At 41.0% G+C, this 22,574-nt stretch overlaps 1 protein-coding gene across 1 annotated transcript in view; it reads right to left on the bottom strand.

Moving 5' to 3' along the window:
• Nucleotides 1–1,068: 1,068 nt before the first annotated feature.
• Nucleotides 1,069–22,574, bottom strand: part of plxnb1a (plexin b1a) — a 69,246-nt gene continuing 47,740 nt past the window's right edge. Inside the window, exons 16-38 of the mRNA XM_017486363.3 lie at nucleotides 22,307–22,458; nucleotides 21,960–22,065; nucleotides 21,173–21,315; nucleotides 20,803–20,979; nucleotides 19,974–20,202; nucleotides 19,572–19,814; nucleotides 18,922–19,098; nucleotides 16,689–16,837; nucleotides 16,479–16,579; nucleotides 16,159–16,376; nucleotides 15,848–16,026; nucleotides 15,475–15,541; nucleotides 15,146–15,292; nucleotides 14,772–14,937; nucleotides 14,406–14,509; nucleotides 13,592–13,676; nucleotides 13,321–13,493; nucleotides 12,584–12,744; nucleotides 12,323–12,470; nucleotides 12,122–12,186; nucleotides 10,828–10,903; nucleotides 10,572–10,646; nucleotides 1,069–3,484 (exon numbers count right to left, since the gene is read on the bottom strand). Coding sequence (XP_017341852.1) covers nucleotides 3,380–3,484; nucleotides 10,572–10,646; nucleotides 10,828–10,903; nucleotides 12,122–12,186; nucleotides 12,323–12,470; nucleotides 12,584–12,744; nucleotides 13,321–13,493; nucleotides 13,592–13,676; nucleotides 14,406–14,509; nucleotides 14,772–14,937; nucleotides 15,146–15,292; nucleotides 15,475–15,541; nucleotides 15,848–16,026; nucleotides 16,159–16,376; nucleotides 16,479–16,579; nucleotides 16,689–16,837; nucleotides 18,922–19,098; nucleotides 19,572–19,814; nucleotides 19,974–20,202; nucleotides 20,803–20,979; nucleotides 21,173–21,315; nucleotides 21,960–22,065; nucleotides 22,307–22,458 — 3,246 coding nt within the window. The 3' untranslated portion in view covers nucleotides 1,069–3,379. The remainder of the gene's footprint in view (nucleotides 3,485–10,571; nucleotides 10,647–10,827; nucleotides 10,904–12,121; nucleotides 12,187–12,322; nucleotides 12,471–12,583; nucleotides 12,745–13,320; nucleotides 13,494–13,591; nucleotides 13,677–14,405; nucleotides 14,510–14,771; nucleotides 14,938–15,145; nucleotides 15,293–15,474; nucleotides 15,542–15,847; nucleotides 16,027–16,158; nucleotides 16,377–16,478; nucleotides 16,580–16,688; nucleotides 16,838–18,921; nucleotides 19,099–19,571; nucleotides 19,815–19,973; nucleotides 20,203–20,802; nucleotides 20,980–21,172; nucleotides 21,316–21,959; nucleotides 22,066–22,306; nucleotides 22,459–22,574) is intronic.

The raw sequence follows: 22,574 nt of genomic DNA on the forward strand, positions 1-22,574 counted from the left end.
TTTCTGCTCACCACAGTTTTAAAGAGTGTTACTGTAGACTTCCTGTCATCTCAAACCAGTCTGGCCATTCTCCTCTGACCGCTCTCCTCAATAAGGTATTTGCACCTGCAGAACTGCTGCACACTTCTGTGGAAATCTCAGGAGATCAGCAGTTTCTGAAATACTCAAACCGTCTCATTTGGCCCCAAGAACCCTGCCATGGTTAAAGTCTCCAATACCACATTCTTCTCCATTCTCATGTTTGATGTAAACATTAACAGAAGCTCTTGACCTGTATCTTCATGGCTTTATGCATTGTGCTGCTGCGAAATGATTGGCTGATTGGATAATTAGTAGTGAGTGTATGTTCAGTCTACTTGTGCTTTCAGAATGTATCTTTCAGATAATGAACCTAATAAATGAACACATTTAAGAGGACTTGTTTGTGTGTTATTGCTCTGCTAAACTGATTTAATTTAATTGATTTGTGCTCATTCAGCAACAAGAGCATTAGTGAGCTCAGGGACTGATGTTGGTTGAGGAGGCCTGAGGTGCCGTCAGAGTTCCAGTTCATCACAAAGGTGTTCAGTGGAGTTTTTCCATTCCAACCTTGGCAAACCGTGTCTTCATGAACCTTGCTTTGTGACAGAGAGGCATTGTCATGCTGGTACAGGTATGTGGCTCTTACTTCCAGTGAAGGGAAATTGTAAAGCTACAGCATACAAAGATATCCTATACAATTACGTGCTTCCAACTTTGTGGCAACAGTTTGGGGAAAAACCACATATGGGTGTGATGGTTAGGTGTCCACAAACATTTACCCATATACCCAGTGGTAGCTCAGTGGTTAAGACATTGGACTACCGATCGGAAGGTCATAGGTTAAAAATCCCAGCACTGCCAAACTGCCACTGCTGGGCCCTTGAGCAAGGCCTTTAACCCTCAAATGCTCAGTTGTATAAATTAGAGAAATGAAAGTCGCTCTGGATAAGGGTGTCTGCCAAATGTAAATGTAAATATACAGTAGTGTATGTAGTAATTCCATCCATATTGTTAAGTTCATGACAAGCTTGATGAGTCATTAGTCATGGCATTGATTATTACATAGGCAGATTATTAAAATAAACAACAGACTGCTAACAGCTTTATTTAATGGGCAGTTTACACACATAACTAACTCAACAGCTCAGAAAGCATATGGTTGATTACATCATTATTTACAATATAAACGCCCGGGGAAAAAATGACCGTGTGAATACATTGTGTATGACACGCTCAAGAACAGCTCGAAATTAGTACATGAACAAAGCACGATTTACAAAATAACTCTGTAAAATAGACTTTCATGTCTAGTACACTGAAATTAAGACATTTGTAATAACTTATAGTCATTAACTAGACATGGGCGTTCAGAGTAATTCAAAAGCGGGTCAGAAATAATTTATGGGAATTTGGTCTTCGCATAAATCAACTGCAAGCAGCCAGCCAGAAATGGTATAAATAAATAAATAAATAAAACAATCTGGCACATCCTTCAGATAAACGGTAAGCAGGATTGACACAGAGTGGCTGCTTCACACATCAATGAACAGTTCATGCATACTACCATGTTCTTCACTATGGCATGCCTAATGCGCTGTGCTTTACTCGGATTCAGGAATATATCATTGGACTGATCGCTAAGAAATTCCAGATGAAACTTTATTTTCATTTCCTGTATAACCTTCAACACAGCAGTAGTTTTCTAAGCGTTGATGATAAGGGGATATCATTTGCTTGTAACCGAGCCTTTGGTTGTACGTGTTACATAATCAAACTAGGTTAGTTATTAACAATTGTTCAATAATTACAGTGCCTAAATGATAGCTGCACAGAATTATATTAGCAATTAGTATGAGAACTACAATGCATACAGTACAACAAATTCATTACTGTAAAATGACATTAAAAACTTTGCTGATCAAAATGTTTGTCTTTTTTTCTGAAACAAGAAGAATATGGATATCATCATGCAGTGCTGTGTAATGGTGTGCTGGAAGAGCTTTATGGCACAAAGCATGAAAAAGTACAGCGCAATGTTGTGTAGGTTAGTGTTTCAAAATTGTGCTCATGGTAACAGTTATGCATAACAAAGTTGTGGACATGATAGAGACACAAACTACATTACAATTTCATTCTAATGCTGTTATTCCTTCCAAAAGTACATCTCAGAATTAGTGGTCTTTCAGTGGGTGCTCTTGTTGCATGTTAAATCTGATGCATATGTACAGTAGTTTTCTGTTAAGTGCATTTTATCATCGAACATACGCTATTTGGCGATATAGTGCCATTAAATATCCTTTAAGCCAGTGCGACTTTTAAACGTTTGCGCCATTTAACTTCACTCTCATTTGCCTAAAAGCTGAACATTTTTATGCCTGAATCTTTTAACATTTAATGGTACAGTATTCTTCTTTACTTCAACATCCTGTCATCTTAAGACTGGATGAGGCTGAATGTAGATTATTGTACATTGTACATCACATTAAACATGTGAGAGGACAGGAGTTCCTCTGAACTCTGAACATACCTTTTATTCTGTTGTCATCAGGCTAGTCACTCTTTAAGCAGTGAGCACTTTCATATGTATTTTATGGTGTGATGCTGTCCAGTAGAAATGCACATAAACTCTGGAAAACAGCATGTGTTACTGTGCAGTAGCAATACATGCAATGTGTACATTTTTTTTTTTTTTTGCAATATTTCAGTTAACCAGGTATGCAGTTACTGTACATTAGAAAGACAAGAAATGAGTTAGGTTTAGAGTAGGTAAAAAAAAAAAGTAAAAAAAAAGAGAGAGATGGTAGGGCTCTTGTAAGACAAACCATGTGCGCAGTGTTTTTTTAATAAGACATATTTTAAAAAGCTAATAAGGAGCTAGATCATTCTTCAAATATGTGAGACATCTTAAGCTCCCGAGTGCAATGAAGAGATTTACAAAAATCAAGATTATATTATCTTAAGATCTTCTGAAGGTGTTCAGAAATAGTCCAAATGGAGAAGCCTGCTAGTATATTGCAAATATGAAATTTTGTTGGTGAGCAGGAAGAATCCATCTGGATTTATATCTCGACCTCTTTTACAGACTAGACTTTGCTGGACAGATGGCTTCACTGAGATGAGATTCACTGTGCGTTATAAATAAAGAACCTTAACCCCATTCCCCCAACCCCCCAAATATCACTGTAGGCACCCTGCCTTTAGGACACACTTGTCCATAGAATTTCTCCCTTTATAACACCTTTGAGTAAATCAGAAGTCCCAGTCAGTGCGTTCATGCTTCCGGAAGTCTGAACTCTATCTCTGTCCTTCGCTCATGTTTCTTTTCCACTCTCCTCAAATTTCAGCCCGAGTTAGCAGGTCAAAGGTCAGTCACTTTATTCTCCACAGCTGCTGCAATCTGCTGAAGCCTACAGCCCAACTGCATCTTCTGAGCAGTAGAGTCTTCCTCTAGAGCAGCAATTATCTGGTAGTGAGAGGGAAAGACACAGTGAAAAATTAAGGCAATAATATAGTTAAAGCAAATGGGCAGTCTACAGATTAAGACCTTGGAATTATAAGGTTCCTACTCAAATGATGTGATGGATCACGAATGTTTGCTTTGGATTACTAAACGAGCACATAGCTTTAAATGAGGCTTGCTCTCTCGGATACAGCTATATACACTGCCCTCATCTAATTGGCTGAGGAGGAGGCATGCAGCTACTTATAACCACACGCTAGGCGTTACCTAGAAAACTTGATACACATTTGTACTGATTTGAAGTACTTTTTTAAAATAACAGATACAGCCACTATGCTTGTGAGATATAATTATTTAATCGTCTCTACATGATTTAACACTACCACAATATCCAGTGAAATTTACTCCAACTATATTATATTACCAGACCTGCCAACTTTTATGCATTTTGCATAGGAGCTCTGCAATTTAACATTGGAGTACGTCAGTATGACTTATCAGCAACAAATAAGCCAAAAGAGCAGCATTTTCTCCCCAATATAACAGGAGATTAGCCAAATGATATACTGTATGTAAATCAGGAATAATCTACACAGGTGTTTCGAACTCCAATATAAACTGACACCTCCTGGAAGCCCCACCCCTTGCCCCTATCTAGGATGCTCTTGACTGAGTGCCTTACAGTAAATGGAGAATGTTTTGAGGTCATTAATGTGAAACAAAATCTACTGATGTTATAATATATAGTTAAAGTATATAGTTAACATCTAGTAACTATATTTATTAAGCATGCCACTGAAATATTTCAGCCAAAAATGAGGGGAAAAAAAACCCTTACTCACTTGTTTTTTGGCCACAAAAAAAAAGTTCTGCAACGAAGTGTCAAATCTAACACTTTACAAATAACTTTTAATAATAATTAATGGTGATAATAATTAGAAAATAATAATTAGAAAGCGATTAAATATTTTTAATACTGGTCAGCAGATGCTGTCTTACATGCCTTCAAACATTCTGAGTGAAGGTTTCTTGACCACCTCTCCGGGAACCGTCACCTTATCGTGGTGGAGAGGTTTGTGTGTCCCTATGAACCTGAGGGCTGTGTTGTCTGGAACCTTGTGCTCCTGGTAGTGTCTGTCAAGGCAAAGTGGTCTCAGGGGAGGGGCCAGACTAAGAATGGTTCCAAAACCCTTCATGGAAAAGATAAAGAGAGGAGGAGTTACCCTGCCCGGAGGAAGCCCGGGGCCCCCGTCTGGAGCCAGGTCCAGAGGGAGGGCCCGACTGCGAGCACCTGGTGGCTGGGTTTGCTCGAAAAAGCAACGTGGCACCCCCCTCTCCACCCTATGGGCCCACCACTCATGGAGTGAACCGTGGGGGTCGGTTGCACTGCTACATGGGTGGCAGTGAAGGTCAGGGGCCTCGACGGACCACACTCGGGCGACAGAGGCTGGCTCTGGGGACATGGAACGTCACCTCTCTGTGGGGGAAGGAACTGGAACTTGTGCGGGAGGTGGAGCGCTACCGGATAGATCTGGTGGGGCTTACATCTACGCACAGTCTTCGGTCTGGAACCATACTCCTGGATAGGGGATGGTCTTTATTCTACTCTGGAGTTGACCAGGGTGTGAGGCGCCGGGCGGGTGTTGGGGTACTCACAAGTCCCTGGCTGTGCGCTGTTACGTTGGAGTTTACACAACAAGAGGGTCGCCTCCTTACGCCTGTGGGTTGTGGGGGGGAAAACTCTGACTGTTGTATGTGCATATGCACCGAACACCAGTTCAGAGTACTTCGCCTTCTTGGAGACCCTGAACAGAGTCCTGTATGGGGCACCAGTAGGGGACTCCATAGTTCTGCTGGGAGACTTCAACGTGCACGTGGGCAATGATGGAGATAACTGGAGAGGCGTGATTGGGAGGAATGGCCTCCCTGATCTAAACCCGAGTGGGCATTTGTTATTGGACTTCTGTGCTTGTCATGGACTGTATATAACAAATACCATGTTCGAACATAAGGAGGCTCATAAGTGTACATGGTACCAGAGCACCCTAGGCCGAAGGTCTATGATCGATTTTGTAATTGTATCATCTGATCTGAGGCTGCATGTTCTGGACACTCGGGTGAAGAGAGGGGCGGAGCTGTCAACTGATCACCATCTGGTGGTGAGTTGGATTAAGGGGTGGGGGAAGACTCTGGACAGACCTGGAAAGCCCAAATGGGTAGTGCGGATGAACTGGGAACGTCTGGAGGAGGCCCCTGTCCGTGAGATCTTCAACTCACACCTCCGGCGGAATTTTTCTGGCATCCCTGTGGAGGTTGGGGGCATTGAACCCGAGTGGGCAATGTTCAAAGCCTCCATTGCTGAAGCTGTGGCAGAGAGCTGTGGTCTCAAGGTCTTAGGTGCCTCAAGGGGCGGTAACCATGGTGGAAACCGGTGGTCAGGGAAGCCGTCCGACTGAAGAAGGAGGCCTTCCGGGATGTGTTATCCCGGGGGACTCCGGAGGCAGTTGCAAGGTACCGACAGGCCAGAAGGGCTGCAGCTCCTGCCGTGAAAGAAGCAAAGCAGTGGGTGTGGGAGAAGTTCGGAGAGGACATGGAGAAGGACTTTCGGTCGGCACCAAGGTGTTTCTGGAAAACCATCCGCCACCTCAGGTAGGGGAAACAGGGAACCATCCAAGCTGTGTACAGTAAGGATGGGACGCTGTTGACCTCAACTGAGGAAGTAATTGCACGGTAGAAGGAACACTTTGAGGAACTCCTGAATCCGACTAACACACCCTCTATGGTAGAGGCAGAGGTGGAGGCTGATGGGGGATCATCGTCAATTTCCATGGTGGGGGTTAATGAGGTAGTCAATCAACTACACGGTGGCAAAGCCCCGGGGATTGATGAGATCCGTCCAGAAATGCTGAAAGCTCTGAGTGTGGAGGGGATGTCTTGGATGACATGCCTCTTTAACATTGCGTGGAAATCGGGGACAGTGCCCAAGGAGTGGCAGACCGGGGTGGTGGTTCTCCTGTTTAAAAAGGGGGACCAGAGAGTGTGCGCCAATTATAGGGGTATCACACTTCTCAGCCTCCATGGTAAAGTCTACTCCAAGGTGCTGGAACGGAGGGTTCGGCCAATAGTCGAATCTTGGATTGAGGAGGAACAATGCGGATTCCGTCCTGGTTGTGGAACAATGGACCAGCTCTTTACTCTCTCAAGGATCTTGGAGGGAGCCTGGGAGTATGCCCATCCGGTCTACATGTGTTTTGTAGATCTGGAGAAGGCGTATGACCGGGTCCCCAGGGGTCTACTGTGGGAGATGCTGAGGGAGTATGGGGTGAAGGGTTCCCTTTTTAGGGCTATCCAATCGCTGTACGCCCAAAGCGAGAGTTGTGTCCGGATGCTTGGCAAAAAGTCGGACTTGTTCCAGGTGGGGGTTGGTCTCTGCCAGGGCTGCGCTTTGTCACCAATTCTGTTTGTGATATTCATGGACTACAGGATATCGAGGCATAGTTGTTGGGGGGAAGGGGTTGTGGTTTGATGACCTGAGGATCTCATCGCTGCTTTTTGCAGATGATGTGGTCCTGATGGCATCATCGGTCCGTGACCTCCAGCACTTACTGGATTGGTTTGCAGCCGAGTGCGAAGCGGCTGGGATGAGGATTAGCACCTCTAAATCTGAGGCCATGGCTCTCAGCAGGAAACCGATAGAGTGCCTACTCCGGGTAGGGAATGAGAACATAACCCAAGTGAAGGAGTTGAAGTACCTTGGGGTCTTGTTCACGAGTGAGGGGACATTGGAGCGGGAGGTTGGCCGGAGAATCGGAGCAGCGGGAGCGGTATTGCAATTGCTTTACCGTACCGTTGTGACGAAAAGAGAGCTGAGCCAGAAGGCAAAACTCTCGATCAAACCAGGCAATTTTCGTTCCTACACTCACCTATGGTCATGGAGGTTGGGTAATGACCGAAAGAACTAGATCGCAGGTACAAGTGGCTGAAATGGGTTTTCTCAGGAGGGTGGCTGGCCTCACCCTTAGAGATAGGGTGAGAAGCTCGGCTATCCGAGAGGAACTCAGAGTAGAGCCGCTGCTCCTTTGCGTTGAAAGGAGCCAGTTGAGGTGGTTCGGGCACCTGGTAAGGATGCCCCCTGGGCGCCTCCCTAGGGAGGTGTTCCAGGCACGTCCAGCCGGGAGGAGACCTCGGGGAAGACAGGGGACTAGGTGGAGAGACTATATTGCCACACTGGCCTGGGAACGCCTCGGGATCCCCCAGTCAGAGCTGGTTAATGTGGCTCGGGAAAGGGAAGTTTGGGGTCCCTTGCTGGAGCTGCTACCCCCGCGACCCGATTACGGATAAGCGGTTGAGGATGGATGGATGGTTTCTTGACCAACAGTGAAAAATGATGACCATGTGGACATTAGACATTCAGTATGTGAAAGGCTTATATAAACAATGTACTGGTATTTGTTCCTCCTACAGTTTACAGTTTACTGCACTTTACTGCGTAATTACCTTAAAATCTACAAATCTTAAAATCTAAAAATGTTTTGTCCAAAAACTATTTGAAATGTTGACTCGTCAGACCACAAAACACGATTCCACTGTGCTACTGTCCATCTCAGATGAGACCGAGCCCAGAGAAGTTGGCGGCGCTTCTGGACAGTGTTGATGTATGGCTTCTGCTTTGCATAGTAAAGCCTTAACTTGCATCCGTGGATGCAGCAGTGAATTGTGTTGACTGTCAAAGGTTTACCGAAGCATTCCCAAGCCCATGTCAGAATATCCATGACAGACTCATGACGGTTTTTAAGACAGTGATGTATGAGGTATTGTAAATATTCAAAAGTGGTTTTTGGCCTGGCCCTTTACGCACCGAGATTTGACAGGATTCCTTAAATCTTTTAATTACATTGTGCACTGTAGAAGGTGAAATGCCCAAAATCCTACCGATTTGACTTTGGGGAATGTTGTTTTCAGAGTGTTGGATTATTCGCTGACGCATCTCTTGGCAGGTTGGCGAGCCTCGACCCATCCTTGCTCTTGAAGGACTAGGCCTTTTTTGGAGGCTCCTTATATACCTTCTTATTTCAACTTGTCACATCACTATTAGTCCTAATTTGCCCCTTTTTTGGAACTAGTTGTGAGCATCAATTTCAAAATAAACCTTTATCTTCAAAAAACTAAGCAGTTGGTAGGTAGGTAAAACATCAAATACCTTGTCTTTATATGTTTTTTTGTTTAAATACAAGTCAAAGTACATTTACAAATCACTCCTCTTTGTTTTTATTAGCAGTTTCCATACTAGTCCCAACTTTTTTGGAATTGGGGATGTACATACACAGGCTCAGTAATGCTATCACAGGGAGAACAAGGCTGTGCGATGGTAAGTAAATAAGGAAGTAATGAGCTACAGGTGAGATAGGTGAGACTGTGACAGCCAGAACGTGCATTATTCATTTTTGATGAAACCAAGGTTTCCGCAATGATGGTTTATTAAACAAACGTATGCAGTGTGAAGAAGCAAATCACTCCTGGTGCTTAGCTGAACAGTCATGAGCTGAACACTAACACTCATGAGCTCTGTGGTTGTAAACACTCTTTACGATCATGTCTCTTGTCCGATGCCAAGTTACACTATCTGATAACATGTCTTCATTTGAGGTCTTCATTGGTAGCTTGGAAGGCAACAGGATTCTTGCAAACATATGTATTCTGGGTATTCAGTGCCATTAACAGCTGCTTGGCTCTAACTTGGCGCAAGTCCACACAATGGATATGACTACCAAGTCTATTTCATAACTCTTATGATCATCCTCCTCATACAGGATTGCTGACAAGGACATGGCCCTCTGAGAGCAGCATTTATTTCTGTACTAAACTCAGTGTCTATAAAGACAATAACAGAATATAATGTGATGCTCAGTTCCAGGACACACCCTGCCCCGGTCTGAAACTATTTTACTAAGTCAATTTGTTCAAATTTTGTCTTCGCCTCATTATAGCATCAACTATATAATCATGTCAGCTAGTGGACACGTATTATTGAAAACCTTCCAAATTGTTCCACTTTAATGGGTTTGCCATCTGATCACTGGATGATAGGAGTCAGCATTTCACTCTACAATAGATAATGAGAGAAAAAGCTAGCACGCTTGTAAATTGAACAGATTCACATTTTAACACAGACCACTAAAAGGTTAAAACATAAATAACATCAAATTAGGACTATTCCAAACTGCCTGAAAGGACAGTCTTAACTGAAAAGCTCTTAGATATGATTAAAACTTATTTCACAAACAAGAATAATCCTGCATTTTAAGATGCACAATTGCAAAGTTAATACTCTAGACTCGCACTTCCTACAAACTGCTGCTGTAATCATAAAGACTGTTTTACTATAATCCCAGGATTATAAAATCATATAGAACATTCTGGATCATTTTAATCCACATTGTACTGTTTGCCTTTTCTCTACATGACTGTATACAGCAATGATATAAATTATAATCCCACTATCAATCCTACTGTCATCCAAAACAGGATGGATTCCCTTTTGAGTCCCCTTTGAATCCTCATATCAGTCTTTCTTGCTACTCTTGTCTCTGGCTTGTTCAATATGGTTCTGGATTTATTTAAAACTGTTTTCTGATAATGTCTGTTGAATTTAAAATGGAACTGATGTGATTTTAAGATTGTGAGCCATTAACCTTTGACCTTCAATTTGGTAAAAGCAGATACAACTTTAAACTTTACATAACATTAGTTACACAAATTCCATTTATGTAATGAAATTACATTAAATTGCAATTTATATGTACTTCAAGTTTTTCTTGCTAAAGGTGGGTCTACATGTTACTGAATTACAGGGTGTACTTATTTTCTCCCACCTGCTTTATGAATGTTGGTTTACTTTTGGGGGAAAAAATGACTACATATTGACATCTGTTGTGTCACCTGAGGTTATTTGTTTGTTTATAGACGTTTGTGAGGACCACACAATTGTTATTCAGACCCTGAAAAACAAAAACATAGAACTGAAGTAGGGTGTACTTTCTTTTTCCCTTGACTGTTGTTTAGAACAGGTTGGATGCCAAAATGTTCTTACCTGATCATAATATTTGTTGATGTACTTGTATAACTCATTCAAGGCCACTAGATGATTCACTTCACTTGAGTAATTCTGCAAGGGCATAATGGAAGTATGGTCAATGACATGACCATATAGGCCATAGATACAGGTAAACAGATGCACTAGGTAATTAATATTTTAACTAGAGCTCAGTGCAAGTGACAGCATTCAGATAAATCAAGTACCAATATAGTATCTATAATATTAGAGAAGGATAAGAGGTCTCGCTTACCCTGGACAGCTCTGCCAAAACAGAGTTCATTTCTTGGTCACTGGCAGAAACATTATGCTTTATATCTGCATAATACCTGTATAATAATCAGAATTTTCTTGGTCACAAATATGTTAATTAACATGTTGATTCATATTGGTCATTGAGGGTTTAATTTTACTTAATGACTTAATACTTTATTTATGACTGCATGAACACTGGTAATAATGCACGTGCTGATTATTTGGCTTATAATTTTTTTTTAAAGCAATTAATATGTGGTACTTTGTTAATGTTACTTATGGCGTATTAATGCTGATCAAAAATACTGCAATAAAATGTTGCAGCCTTAAAAACATCCAAAATGTTAGCTAGCTTGTCCTTGTTGAATCCACCTAATCACAGTTCACTTGAAACTGGGGTTAATGGACATTAGGTGCTATGCTGAATTCCTACCTAAGACTACTTAGCTCATAAACAACTTTATTAATGGGCCAAAGCAGACTTATGTCAAAACCAGTGAGATGAGAAAAGTAGAGTTTTTTTGTTAGTTTTTTTGTAATTAAACATTTGTAGTTATTCAAAAGTTTTTTGAATCCTCAGCTACCATCATGGGTCGAATGTTTGAGACTGTTGTATCCATATTTTTTTTTTTTGACTTTTCCCTGTTTTTATTTTGTTTTTACAAACAGCACATTTATGAAGGATTGAAAAATCTTCTATTAAGTGTCCAACTGTCGTCTTTGTCATGATTGCCCCTTGAGCTAGTGCTGTAGCACGCAGCGTGCTCGGAAACCTGAAGCATGAGCTCAATGCAGAAGCTCGAAGCGCGAGCCTGATGCGCGAGCTCTTAGCGAACGCACGCTTTTTGGTCTTCAGTGACATTGACTTTGTTTACTTTCGACACGTGCTTTTGTTATGGTTTATGTCCTGTCTCCGCCCCTGTATTGTGATTGGTTGTTTCCAGTATGTGTGCCATCATTGTTCTCAGCTGTCTTGTGTTTCATTGATTTTGCTTCTTGTTCCTCGTTCTGGATTCTTGGCTTGCCTAGTTTATGCCTGTTTACAGATCGCCTGACCTATTACCTGTTTTTCGACCACGTTATTGTCTCATGATTTGGATTTGTCTGCGTGCCTCTCTTTGTTAAAAGCTCTTTTCTGCACTTGCATCTGCCCTAACCTCCATTACGTTCAGCTATGTGACAAAATCAGCTTTCCCCTTTTAGCTAAATGGTGCTAATAATTCTGGAACTCACTACACCCACACAAAAAACCCCCAACTGTCTGAGTGAGAAGAATAGCAGAAATCATTCACCTTTCCACCATCTGTTTGTAGCGTGGGATATCTCGAGCATACAACAATTTGTTAATAGGAGAATCCTGCATAAGAAAATACACATGCAAGGAAAAAAAAGCAGTTTATAGCATTCATGCCTTAAAAGGCTATGAAAGTCGAATATATATTCTGTTTTTTTTTTTGCTAGTTGTGTAAAGCTTCTCCTCTGGATTGGCTTACCCTGCCCAGTTTGTGGTCAGCGATTGTGCAGGAGTCCATGAAGGTTTGAGCGATAACAGACAGCACTGCGTCCACATTGTCTGAGGTCGGAACATCAAAGATGAATTGCGGGTTCTTCAGAATATTGATCCAGAACCTCAGAGGTAGACTGCAAACCATTGACACACAAGTAACTTGCTTCACTATCAGCTTGTCTTCATCACAATGGGACAGACTATTCCCAACAACTGATAGCAATGTATTATATTATGGAACAATTACCTATTTGTCTTCCAGATGTGGATGGTTTCAGGGTCAGTAATATTGTGTTGTGCTGCCTGGTCATCCAACAGATCAAAGAAATATTTCACAGCCAGAGGAACTGGCTGACTGGTGCTAAGAATCACGGTGAACAAGTCGTCTACAAATTTTTGCAATGTGCCCTGCAACACAGAGACAGTCATGTTAGTGTGCGTATGGGTTGCTACATTGCTAAACTAAGTTACTTTCAGACACTACTTTAATCTACATTTGGTTGCAGTCCATGGTTAGGTCATGCTGGCAAGCATTGAGGAAAGATGGACTAGACAGCTACGGTGGTGCAAATTATGGAAAGAAAATCCCACATAAATTCTGACCAATCCCGCCCACTCTTGCAGACATGCTTGACCACTCCCACCCGTTCCCACTGTTATTATTTTCATTTGTAATACTTTTTTTTCCCAAAATAGAAACAAATTAGTTTCCAAAATAGAAACAAATTAGTTACAGTGAACATGGTAAACCCATCATGGAGCACCATTCCACATCCAGTACGTCCTCATGTTAATCAATATGGCCTTTCTTAGTCTTGTGAGCTTCATATCACACAGCCTGCTCCCAGGCACATGAGAGTAAAACCTTTGTAGGGACTAAACTTTGAACTTTCCACAAAGTCGAGAGTAGAAAGATGAGAAGACACCATACAGCTAGACTGCTTGTGGTTTGTGTGTGTGTGTGTGTGTGCACGTGTGTACTACCTTCATAGACAACAGGCGTGTGAGGTAGATCTCTGGTATGGCTTTGGCTCTCTCTCGCTCTTTTTCTCTCAGACTCCCTCGTCTGTGTTTGGACAGCTCTGGCTCTTCACTGGCTTTCTCCAGATGCCACAGCCTTATCCCTTCGTCTTCCCCATCCTCCAACATAGGAGTCTCTGGCAGACAGACAAACAGATTATGAAAGAGAGTAACCTGGTTATGTGGTAATATTCATATAAATCTTCTTGCCAGAGCAGTGTACTATAAGACTCACTCTCTCCTGGTATGTAGTCATGACTGTCATGGTGGATGTCTTTGGACTGTCGTGATACCAGTGTTACGGTGGCACCATCAGGAACCTGACACAGTAATCAGAAGCAAAGTAAGAACAACTAAGGATCGCAAAAAAGTCAGCATATCAGTTGCATCAACAACATCGAAAATATGGCTATATGAACCTATGTCGGAGATGAGCACACAAACACAACAGAAGAGATTTAGCTATCACCTATAGGCTGAAAAAGTTCAAGCTGTATTTTATTTATGTGAGACTGATCTACTTCTGACACCAGGGACATGAATGTGATTCTGAAGGAATTAAGCAGTGAGTCCACCTCCATGGTGGTTTAGTGTTAGCACGTTCGCCTTACACCTCTGGGATTGGGGATTCGGAGTGTCCCCAATCCCAGATTCCGCCCTGTGCACGTGAAACTTGTATGTTCTCTCCATTTAATCTGGGTCTTCCAGTTTCCTCCCCCAGTCCAAAGACATGCGTTGTAGGCTGATTGGCATTTCCAAATTGTCCAAATTGTGTGTGAATGTTTGCGATTGTGCCCTGTGATGGGTTGGCACCCCGTCCAGGGTGCCCCACGCCTTATGCCCCGAGTCCCCTGGGACAGGCTCCAAGCTCGCTGCAACCCGGTGTAGGATAAGCGGTATGGAACATGGATGGATGGTTGGATGTCATATTTATAGTGTTAAAGTAGATAATTCACTAAAGAACATCAAACCGAAGCTTTATTGAGTAAAAAATTAATCATTATTCGCATTCCTATACATAACATTATACTAAAATACACAGATTAGACCTTGTAGTGCTGCAAAGTGTTTAGGCGTTTCCATGAGCCCTGCACCACTGAGGTCAGGTCTTCATCCGACAGGATTAGGTGTCCCGCTATCCCAGCCCTCCATTCTACATTAGCAATGAAAAAGAGACAATATTAACTTCTCCTTCCTTGAAGACACTGTACAACAAATCAATGCTAGTAATTAAGGAAAGATTTCACTTTACGATATGCCAAAACATAAGATTTCTTCATTAGCATTCGACATCATAACATGCTAGTTATATAATTTAAGTATAATTTTCTTTACCTCTAACTGCTTTAAGTCAGAGTTCACAGGGCTGCAGTGTTTTCAGTGTGTCTAATGCAAGTGGCTGCAGGAGCTCTTACCTAAGTGCACTGAGTCCGTGGAGGGTCTCTGAGAATATGATGTGCCCTTCCATGTATGCTCCAGGATCTTCTCCTTCACCTGTGTGATGGTGTCACAGTCCAGCACTTTTACAGGAACTGTCTGAGACTCATTTGGGCCTCCACTGGTTACCAGGACATTCAGTGTCTGAAGACACAAATACAGAACAGGGTGATGTACTACAATGTAATTTATTCCTCTGAAATAGTGGCCTGGTTATAGTCCTTTAAGAAGAACTGTCTGTAAAACCTTGATAAAATAATTACCTGTGCCTCTATATAACACTATATACAAATACACAAGGAAAGACAAGTGATTATATGACCAAAACTTTTACACTGGATGTATTTCTTACCAGTATGTGGTACTCCACGTCATCACGCAGTAGCCGGTTGTCGTTGAGAGTATATTTGGCCTTGCTAGTTACAGCATCCACAGGGCCCTTTTCCACCTGGTGTTTTATGGCTCGGAATAACATATAGAACGACTCACCTGCGGATTCCTGCATTACACAAAGCAACCGAGTGAATTACTAAACAAAGCTAAGCTCACAATTCTGTGTAGAACAGTTTCAATCTAGGTAATTACATTAACGATTCAATTTGACTTATTATTTTTTTTGATCTGAGATTAGGTATGCAGGTTCACTGTGGGTGAGAGTGTAGGTTAATGTGTGGACGTTACTCTGAGGAAGGAATAAAGGCAGATGGACATCCAGTTCGTAAGCAGCTTCTCCACCACTGACTCGGTCCTGCAATTGCAAGTGAAGAGCAGCTGAAATGCAGGGTGCACTGCTGAAGTCTTCTAAAAGTTGAGCGTTTCTAGAAGCAAACTCACTGACTCCAGGGGTAGTCTGCATCTAATCTTTAAAATTATTTTGTAAAGTTTGGATTTTATTTGATTGCTTATTATTTTTGGATATAATATTTTTGCTTACTGCTGACTATGTGAGCATCATGGTGGGATTTGTGGTTAGTAATATACTTTAGACTGTGTTTTGTTGGTCTTGAGAAAGACGTTTTCTGCTTAGTTTAAGATTGAGATGCTGGGCACTGACCTGCGCAGCATGAGTTTGGGGTTTTTGGTGGTGTACTGCTCCACCAAGTGACTCAACAGGGTTTTCAAAATGTCAGTGAAATACTCCAGCTTTTCATGCAGTGCCACTGTAAGGAGGGAGGCCACATATGCACGGTCCCGCGGAGAGAACGTCCTCTGGCTCTCCAAAGTGTGGATGAACTGCTCATACACATACACACACACACACAGACACACACACACACACACACATTCAACATCACTATATGACAAGCATGATTTTCCATATCATGTCAGCATTACAAATATTTTTTAATATGCAGAGGAAGCTACCTTGATGAGGAACAGCTTGCTGTTCAGTAAATTGGAGAGCTGGACGAGGCCCTGTTCCACAGTAGTCCGACGACAAGCTGGCACATCCAGATCTCGCTTCAGCGGCGACTCCCGGTGGCCAGGGAAGAATATCCTCTCAGCGTAGTTGCGGTAGTCCAGGAAGGGAATCCCTGAGCCCACCAAGTCGCTAGACATGTCCATCATCTCTGTCATCAAATCTATCAATAATGACAATATTTAGATTTATAACATGGGCTTTGCCAACGTTTTAAAGAAAAACGTATACAGTAAGCTATACATTGTTGAAAAGAGTATGATACCGGTGAACTCCTTTTTACAGCGATCTCTCACGCTGGTCTCTAGGTTCTCTAGCTGAATCTGAACTTTCTTGTAATCCCTCAGAGCCTGTTTACTCTTCCTCCTGATAAACACACATACATATAAACATATGCATAAGAATGCACAGATGAACACAATACTATCAAAAAAGGATTATAACTGACTACAGTTACTCTTGTTGTGTGTTGTACCTGTATATAAGCACGATGACCAGTACAATAAGAGCCACAATAGATGCACCGACTCCAACACCCACTTGAGCTTCCAGAGGAAACAAGGCCTGGCCCAGAAAGTCATATTCCACCCTTCCCAGGGAGAAATTCAGATTCCCCATCCGTACCTATACACACATACCACAAGATGAGCTGTAATTGGAACACTGTGTTCTACTGATGTGGCTGTATTTATATCTTTTTTCATTTTGAAAAGGAGCTTGAGTTATTTGAACCCGAGTTATTTAGATAATAGTAGTCAGTTGTGAAATTTATAGAGATCGAAGGATAATCGGTTTTACCAGTATTTTCCCCGATATTTAAGCATTTTTCCATAATCGGATATCGGTTGTGTAATATCGGATCCACCGATAAATGGCGCCATTTTATGGACGTTTTTACCGCCATTGCAGCACTGCAATCTGAGGGGTGCACACAGGTAAAATATACTTGCTTTGCTTTAATTAATAAATTTTATTTAACATAACAGCCATTAATGCACAAATGAGATGTTACATAAATGGTTGATATGTAGTTTAAGCAGCTTGGTACCAAGAAATAGAGACTAACTCACAGAGTCATGTAATCGCTCAAGTCATGTCCCAAAGACGTAAGTTGACCTGAATTAAATAAAAAAGCCTTGAACGTTCACGTTGGAAATAAAACCACTTAATTGAATTCTCTCTCTGTTGTCTATGCTCATCATTAGTCTTGTAAAATGTCCTGTTCATCATTAGTCCCGTTCACTCATCGGGTTGATGCTCATGGATGTCCCAGCATGACCACCGTATGTGGCGTTTAACAAGATCCACTCGTTTAAAACTCCCTAAATTATATTAACATTTACTATATAACCTTCATTTTGCTAATAAAGATCTAAATAACTATGGAAATGATTTATTTATTATCTCTGCTATCTTTGTTAGAATTATTTCATGAGCTTTATTTGTTTAACCTGTTTGTTTACCTCATCGAAGCTTTTATTTAAAAAAAAGAAAAGACATAATAGTAACTTTATTTTTTTATTTTTTGTAGTCTTTCAGACCCCTCTATTTATTGGGTTGTTTTGTTTTGTATGCAAGGAGGAAGTGAAATTGACAAAATTGTTGTAAATAAAACAGTTTGTAAAGTTCAGTCAAAAACAGAAGTAAAACAATAAATAAAAATCGGCTCTGCATATCGATTTATCAGGCACATAAACATGCCAATAATTGGTACTGGTATCGTTTATAAAAATCGTCCGATCTCTAGAAATTTAACACATGGAAATGAATAGTACACAGTCGAACTACATTTTAAAGACTCATTATCACAAAATTAATAATTGGAATCACTTATTAATAAATTGTTAATAACTAATAAATACGCAGCTTTATTCCAGTGAACGTGCAGACAATTCCGAAAATTGTTGGCAACCTTCGAGACAGCAGGTAGAAATGATTGTGTAACATCAAACACAATGATTTGCATCTGAAACAGCTTAGGAAACGGGGGCTCTGGTGAAGACTGATGGCGTCATGAAATACTGGAACATTTTTGCCCAAAACCATAAACCTTCAGATGAAGCACTAAACAAGGTAACGACCCTAAACACACACTACATCTAAACATACACTGAACCCTACTGAGAACCTGTAGTCTGAATTAAAGTAGACAATCTACATGCACAAACCTAAGAATGTAAAGGATTTTGAAATGAAGGAGGATGAAGTCCAAGATCCAATTATAACTGTTCTTTAATCTTGATAGACATTATGAGGGTCAGTGGAGTTATTCTCTCTATGGGAGGCTTTATAATTTCAACAAATATAGTAATGTTTGTAATGTTACAACTCCAAGAACTCAGTTCACTCCTGAGCTCGATCCTGGTCAGTGGATTGGTGACACTAAAACTGCCCTCAAGTATGACTAAGTGAATGTGAGTGAGCGAATGGTGCCCTGCAATGGACTTGCATCCCATTCCGGGTGTGTTCCCGCCTCGTGCCCAGTGTTCCTGGGATAGGCTCTGGATCCACTGTGACCCTGACCAGGATAAAGAGGTCACTAAAGATGAAGTAATAAATTAATAAAGGATTTATTTAAGGATTTATTAAAGGAAAACTATTCATATCCCCATATGCTTCTTGCTAATGTTCAAGAAGGGTGCCAATAATTCTGTAGTCTGTTTGAATATTCTCATGAATCAAAAGCAAAAAGGATTTCAATGACTCACTGTGAACTCCAGCAGAGGATCTCTGGACTCTCGTTTCTTTGTGGTAGACACTGAGGGCTGCTGAGCAGGAGGCTCACAGTACAGGTGGTTCCTGGTGAGTGTTTTTACAGCACACACCACGTCTCCTATCAGAGCCACCACCTCCTCCTTAAAAATGGCCAAGTCCAGATTCTCTCCCTACAGCAGTGTCAAATTGTAGTTGCATATATTTAATTAATTCATACATATACACTACCGGTCAAAGGTTTGGAGACACTTGACTGAAATGTTTCCCATGATCTTAAAAACCTAATCATAATTCCCATAGTTCCATTTTTGTTGCTCCAGAGTTTTGATGACTTTACGTTTATTCTAAAATGTGGGGAAAAAAATAAAAATAAAGAATGAGTGTGTCTAAAATTTTGACCGGTAGTGTACGTTAATAAAAGCTTAATAAATGTTTGAAAAAGGAAAATAAATGATATCTGCTAATTACATTACGTTACAGCACAAACTGAACACATCCTTATGTACATGTACGTGTATAATGTGTATTTTCAGACAAAAATGTAAAAATTATAATAGGTCAAAATTAATATGTATGGAATGCATGGAATAATATGTATTCCAGCTCAGTGCGCTGTGTTAACAGGTGAAGGATTATGTGTAACCTCAACAGAGATGATGCTTCCAGGTTTGTGACGGTAGGGTTTGCTGTGGTCTCCCCGGTTGAGAGGGTGGAGGATGGGGTTTAGCTCATAAGTGAAGGGGCTGCCTGTAATAGCCTCAAAATTGAAGTGAAGGTTATCCAGCAAGAAATGGACGCTAACGGTGGCATGGCGAGCCTCAGGGCCCAGCGCAGGTGTGGGACACAGAAGCAGAGTGGAGCTGTTGATCACACAGTGCTTCTCTGTCTGAATAGGAAAAAAACATGTACAATTTAAATGCACTGCAAACAAAGACACTGTTGTTTAAAATGCTATAAACAATTACTGGATTACGTGACTACGAACTCATTGACGAGATGTCCACACACAAACCTGTCTACTCAGACATATTTATTAAATCCATACCTGCTTCACATCACAGATGCTGTCTTCAGGACAGCGTGACTCTGGAACTATACGCCGCTCCCTTTTCCGAGGCCAAAGCTTCTCCTCCCTCTCAGTGTGTCTCTCGCTCTTTCTCTTCCTCCTTTTCCTCCCCTGGAACTGTGGCCCCAGAGGGCTCAGGGTCACTCGGATGCGAGGGTCCTGGACCACATCCAGGTTCTGACCAGAAACTCGAATCACACGACCCCCACTGGGAAAAGTGATAGAAATTAAAAATCAAGTTTGATCATGATAGACAGAAAACTAGGGAAGCAGACAGTGTCAGTATGTGACACTGTATGAGAACCTGGTGAGCTAAGGAGGATGAACTAGTTCAACTTTAAATCCTGTAGTGTGTTGGCAGGGAGAGATTTGGCTTCAGAGAACAATGTGTGAAGAGAAACCCCCAATTTTGGTGTCTTTTATTGACTTTTATTTGGAGTCTCTCTAATAAACATATACACCCTGTCCAGACTACATCCCTGCTTCTTGTGTTATTAATTATGGGGGCCTGGAAACGGACCTAGTCACACAGTGAGGAATAAGTGTATAACACAATGACCAGGACTTTCCTATTACATCCAAAAACACCATAAATTCTTTGATGTATGGAAACAATAAAATACTGAAGGACATATTAATGTAAGTGTGAGCCTATTCTGACATCTGAATGTAATCTGCAGCACATTTAGCCATATGTTGCTAAAATGGAATTATATTAAAAATAAAATAAAATAAATAAAAACCTACTTGTTTGATGGTGCATTTTCTTACAAATTGGTTTATCGGAAATCTTGAAACATGAATATACCTGAGGAAGCTTTTAGAGGGAGCAGCACTGGTGATGTTTGGGTCTGGAGTATAATGATAGAAAGTGTCCTGAAGATGGCGCTCTGCTCTACCAAACCACACAGTTACTGCATGATTTCCTGTTCTGTTGCTGCCACTGGTCACACATGCAATTTGCTCATCATCCAGTTCTGGAGAGCTGCAAATTGAGTATTTGATTCACACCATTTTCAACATTACACATCTGTGTTAAAGCTCATTGAAACATCGCTGAAAGGGAAATGAAGGGCTGATGAAGTTTAAAGATGAAGAATCAAACAATTATGTTGAATTCTTTATCGTTCATTTTTGGTTGTACATAGTCAGTTTGAGCAAACTGAAAGAGTTTATACCTAGTTAAGATACAGGGCACTCCACCAATCAGGATTCTGATTTCATTAGGCTGGCCTGTTCGTAAATCCCGCCCCATGATGATGAGTGAAGAGCCTCCTGACACTGGACCTTTTAGTGGGAACATTCCCAGTAACGCTGGGTCCTGAATTTTAAAGACAGATAAAAAACAACAGGCCTAAATACTAAGATTAGTATATTGACAGAGAGCATATTCTGGCTGAGATTTAATTATCTCTTTGTGTCTTTTGTTGACTTTATACATCTCATAACTGTAAAGTAATAATTCACATACAGTATATACATGTATCTGCAATGAAATGATGAAATGTAAATAAATTAAAACTGTCTTTTAGCTTAGAAAGGAAAAGATAAAACACACACACACACACACACACACACACACACAGGTTACTGAAAAATAAGCAATTTACTGTATACACAAAAACATAGTTACAAATACTTAATTCACAAAAGCTGATAGGAATAACTGAAATATGATGGAGATTTGATTATATCAAGAAACGAATAAAAGATGAAGCTGCTACCGTGTTCTGATTAAATATATCACATGGATACTTAGACGTGTGAAAACTAATCAATAATCAGTCAACTCAAATAACTGAGATCAAATTGTGATTTTGAAGAATTGTGATTCTGTAATAATTGGGACAAGCATAACAAAGGCCATTAAAACCATGAATTGCTTAATCTGTTATAATTTATTGACATCACGCTAAACATGTGAGGGAAAATTCTAGACTGAACGATCTGTGGAGTGAAATTGACCTGGTAGTGGAAGTCCTGGATAGATTTTCCAATACCTCCTCCTTTAACCTCCACAGAAACATGTCCTTTTCTCTTACTTCCACTCGCAGTTGTCTTACACACGATGCTGGCCACACACACACACAAATTAATCACATTAATCACTTTTTTTTTTCTTTAACACAAATGTTACTTTTGTTCTTTGCAAATCTTATATGAAACTGTTCCCCAAATATTTAAGGAAAGAAAAAAAAAAAAGGTTTTAAGCACTGACTTTGTGCTCATTGAGGGATTTAATATGGGTCTGACGTTATTTAAAATAAGCATTAAAATGATAAATAAATAAAATTGGTAGGACTATAGTTTACCTGGACGAGATCTCATATCTTGTAGGAATAACAACGCAGGGCACTCCAGCTACATAAACAGAGTGCTGAATGTCCTCTGCTCTCTGGCCCAGGTTCGATCCCGAGATAGTGATCACAGTACCGCCCTCTACTGGACCAGACCGAGGCTCTATCTACCACAGAAAGCAAAAGCTGGATACCAATAGATAAAGCTGTAGAGTGTTGCACACATAAAGAAAACTCACGAACCTTAATGAACACCTGACACAAAAAGCTATGCTTATTAAGC

This window comes from Ictalurus punctatus, chromosome 15 (assembly GCF_001660625.3).
Source record: "Ictalurus punctatus breed USDA103 chromosome 15, Coco_2.0, whole genome shotgun sequence".
NCBI lineage: Eukaryota > Metazoa > Chordata > Actinopteri > Siluriformes > Ictaluridae > Ictalurus > Ictalurus punctatus.